The sequence below is a fragment of the Chrysochloris asiatica genome, unplaced genomic scaffold (genome assembly GCF_000296735.1).
Source record: "Chrysochloris asiatica unplaced genomic scaffold, ChrAsi1.0 scaffold00256, whole genome shotgun sequence".
Classification (NCBI taxonomy): Eukaryota; Metazoa; Chordata; class Mammalia; order Afrosoricida; family Chrysochloridae; genus Chrysochloris; species Chrysochloris asiatica.
In genome coordinates this window covers 3,684,846-3,688,827 of record NW_006408774.1, presented here as the reverse complement: position 1 = coordinate 3,688,827, position 3,982 = coordinate 3,684,846, and the positions used below count along the sequence as shown (strand labels likewise).

General features: G+C 41.1%; 1 protein-coding gene across 1 annotated transcript in view; it reads right to left on the bottom strand.

The window, feature by feature from the left end:
• Positions 1-3,982, bottom strand: part of CC2D2A (coiled-coil and C2 domain containing 2A) — a 175,007-nt gene that overhangs the window by 124,542 nt on the left and 46,483 nt on the right. The window contains exons 8-10 of the mRNA XM_006873814.1: positions 2,636-2,798; positions 2,073-2,209; positions 930-1,061 (exon numbers count right to left, since the gene is read on the bottom strand). Coding sequence (XP_006873876.1) covers positions 930-1,061; positions 2,073-2,209; positions 2,636-2,798 — 432 coding nt within the window. The remainder of the gene's footprint in view (positions 1-929; positions 1,062-2,072; positions 2,210-2,635; positions 2,799-3,982) is intronic.

The window sequence follows — 3,982 nt, the reverse complement described above, 5'->3', positions numbered from 1 at the left end:
AAGGTGGAGGGTCAGAGAAAAAGAGGAAGAGCCCCAACGAGATGGATTGGCCAAGTGGCAGCATCGATGGACTCAAGCGTGGCAACAGTAATGAAGCTGGCCCAGGATCGGGCAGTGTTTCGTTCTGCTGTGCATAAGGTCGCTATGAGTCGGTACCGACTTGATGGCACCAAACAACAACAACAAGAACAACATCATTAACCAATAGGCAGCAAGTGGGAAATATGGCTGCAGCACATGTGAGCAGACAGCTATGGAGGAGAGGGCAATAGAAGAGAAAGAAGACAGCTGATCTGGATATGATCCTGGGTGGCACTAACAGTTAAGTGCTTGGCTGTTAACTGAAAGGTTGGACGTTTGAGCCCATCCTCATAGAGGCAACTTGAGTCCTGCTGTGCATTATGGGATAATGTGCTGGACTACAAGATTGGTTTGAACTGCAAGGTCCGTTGTTCAAGCTCACCAGCTGTTCCTCAGAAACCTTCGACAAGGTGGCTATGAGTCAGAACAGGCTCGACAGCACTTAACAACAACAAGAGGCACCTTGGAATAAAGGTCTGGTGGTCTGGTTCCTAAATATCAGCCACTGAAATCCCCATGGAGCACAATTCTACTTGGACACACATGGTGTCCCCTTGAGTTGGGATGGATTTAAGAGAAACTGGTTTGGTTTAGTTTAATCTGGATATGCAAATAAAGACACTGATTTAGCCACGCCTGGCTAGGAAACCTTATCTTCTCATGTAAGAAGGGATTCGAAGAGTAGAGATAAATTTACTCAAACAAGTACACCTGTTGTTTGATCTTTATGTGTAGGAAAAAACAACAATAAATCAAGGTAGAATGCTATGAATTCAGGATCTCAAATAATTTAAAAAGAAAAAAAAATCAAGCAAAAATTCATGCGTTTGAAAGGGGGTGGGGCTTACCTTTTTATACAACATTTCCAATTCCACGTGAACAGCCTGCTCCTGTTTTAATATTGGTGGTCTTGAGGGAAACGGCTTGATGGGATTGGGCAGTGCCAGGATTCTACCATCGTCTCCAAACCATCCTCTCTCCTGGAAATCAAGCAGTGGGAAAGACAATGTTTTCTCCCAATTGGAAGGAAAACCATTTAAAAAAGAAACAACATTTAGAGAACAATCCAACGTGTGCATAAAAATTTCCTGTAACCCTTCTTCTCACCCCTCAATTATCCCATGCACCCAGGCCCTGATAAAACTTGCAAACTCTGTTTTGGAGACTTCATTGACATGCCTCACAATTAATTTAAGATTTAGTTTCTCCTCAAAACAAAACAAAAAAGTTTAAAAAACAAGTTTAAATGACTACTCAAGAAAGAGCTAATTCTTATTCACTAAAGAACAAAGGGAAAAAGAGAGAACAATTTGCAATGGGGAACAGAACGTGATGTAACATCAAAAAGTTTCATGGAAAAATGGAATGAAAAGATAATGAACGTTTTTGAAGTTGTGATAATGAACGTTTTGAAGTGAAGTGCCGTCGAGTTGGTTCCGACCCATAGCAACCCTGTATAGGGTTTCCAAGGAGCAGCTGGTGAGCTTGAACTGCCGAGCTTGCAGTTCAACCGGCTTTGCAGTCTGGCGCATTAACCCACAGCGCCACACTAGAACAAATGTCTGTACATTGGTGAAATATTACCAGTGTTTGATGCAGGAAGACAAGCATCATCTTAGTTGGCAGTAAGTGGTTTTTGTGGATCAATATATATGTTGATAAATGCCAGTAAGAAAAAAAAACACACCCAATTTCTGTAGACATTCTCAAGCGGAAAAGGGAAAAGGGGGTAGAGTACCCCATTAGGAAGGTGGTGGTTGTGTACCATCAAATTGGTTCCTACTCAAAGTGACCCTGTATAGAGTTTCTCAGGCTGTAAATCATTCTGGAGCAGTAAGACCCATTTTTCTCCAGTGGTGCAGCTAGTAGATTCAAACTGCTGACCCTGTGGCTAACAGTGCGTCTTGTAATCAACTACCAGGGCACCTTCCATCAAGAATAGAACTTATAAACCTGGCATGTGGGTCACATTTGGGAGTCCTTGCACTTACGGGCTCTTGTGTCAGCAATCTGTTCTCCACAATATTCTGGTTGGTGCGGGACACCTCTGGTCTCTCCCCGATGTAAAGGCCTTCATCTTCTGGGAATCGGGGCTGCACATTCTCAGGTAGTTTTTTATAGGTGGGAACTAGATGATTCACAAAAACATAAAGGAAATATCAGTGTCCAACCTACACTTTTCCAACTGGGATTTGATGAATTACAAACCACCATCAAAGATATTTATGTTCTTGAAAACGCTATCTTTCATAACGAATTTTTAGAAGGAAAACATGAATGTTTGTACTTATACAATATGTTATTGAATCATATATTTATAGGATAAGCCCACCAACCTACTAATAATGACTCCACAAGACAAAGTAGAATTGCTTCACAACATTTCTGATGCTGAAATCTTTACTGAAGCCCACTGCCTAATCTTTCTTCTATGGAACGGTTAGTTATTTTCCAGCCAGATGTCTTTTTAATGCTGAAGAAATCCTCTAAAATTTTATTTAAGGTCTGAGTGGTTTTCCCTTTCGGGCACAGATAATTGAAATGAACAACTTACCTGTGAACCGACTGGGAATGAACAGGATCTCTTTTTCCCTCTGCATCCGGACATGCACACTTTCATAATCGGCAGGTCTCACATCCACAAAATCTGCAGCCGTCTGATCTAAACCCACCAGGAATTCCTCAGCGTCTTTACCACTGAGCAGCTCCTCTTCGTCCTGCAGTGGGTTAAAATACAGCAAGAAAACATATCAAGGTAAGAGGAATAGTTCACTGAGAAAAACAATATTAAATTCTTCCTGCTTGACATATCTTACATTTCACTTCTCTATTTTAATGAGAGCATAAAACTCTTTGGCCTTTCAAAATTATTAAGTAAATTCTCTTGGACTGATTTGTGGTGGATTACGAGTTGGGTTCCTAATCACAAGATAAGCAGTTTGATTCTCTCAGATGCTCCGCAAGAGAAAGATGAGGTTTCTACTCCTGCAAAGATTTACAGCCTCAGACACTCATATAAGGTTGCTGTGAGTTGGAACTGACATGACAGTAGATAATCATCAGCCAACCATAGACTTGAAGCTATCAGAACAGAGTGTGTTCACAGACAACATACGGAGTGAATCCACTGGTATTGTTAAGTGCCACTGAGTTAGTTCCAACTCATAGTGACCCTGTATAGATTTTGAGTCGTCAACCTTGCAGTCCAATGCATTATCTTACAGCACCACACCAGGACTCTGAAGCCACTGCTATCTAACAATTCTGGCCTCTGATGTGTATGCTTACTTTGGGATATTTGTTTAAAGAAATTGGCCTCCTAAGTTATGTCGTATTTTACCATTCTCACAGGCATCAACTCAAGGCAAGGGCACAAGCACACAGGTGAAGAGACCTTACTCTCTGTTCCATCTTCCTGGGTTTGAATCCAGTGTCCCTTCTTACTAACCGAGTGACTTTAGAAAATGTATTGAACCTTCTGAACCTCCATCTTCTCAATTGTAAGATGAAGGCATTAACAGAATTTGTTTCTTAACCGTTTGCTAAAAATAAAAGTAAGTGATGTACAGAGAGGGAGAGGGGCTGTGTGCTGACAAACGGGGGGCAGGCTTGTAGGGTGTACCCTTTAGTTGGTTGATGACGCATGGAGGGTATTGTAACCATGGCAATGAAACAATATACAGTAGGATGAATGTAAAACTAATGTTCTCCCATGTAAACTATCACATAATTTACAATAAAATATTTTAAAAAAATAGTAAGTGATGTGTAGCGACATCGTAAACATAAGAGTCTGTAATCACAGCCAGCAGAAATATGTCAATGCTGTTGAATTCGGTATTTTCCGTACTGTTATCGACTGTAGAGTCCTGATGTGACTCTGTAGGATAAACATTGGACT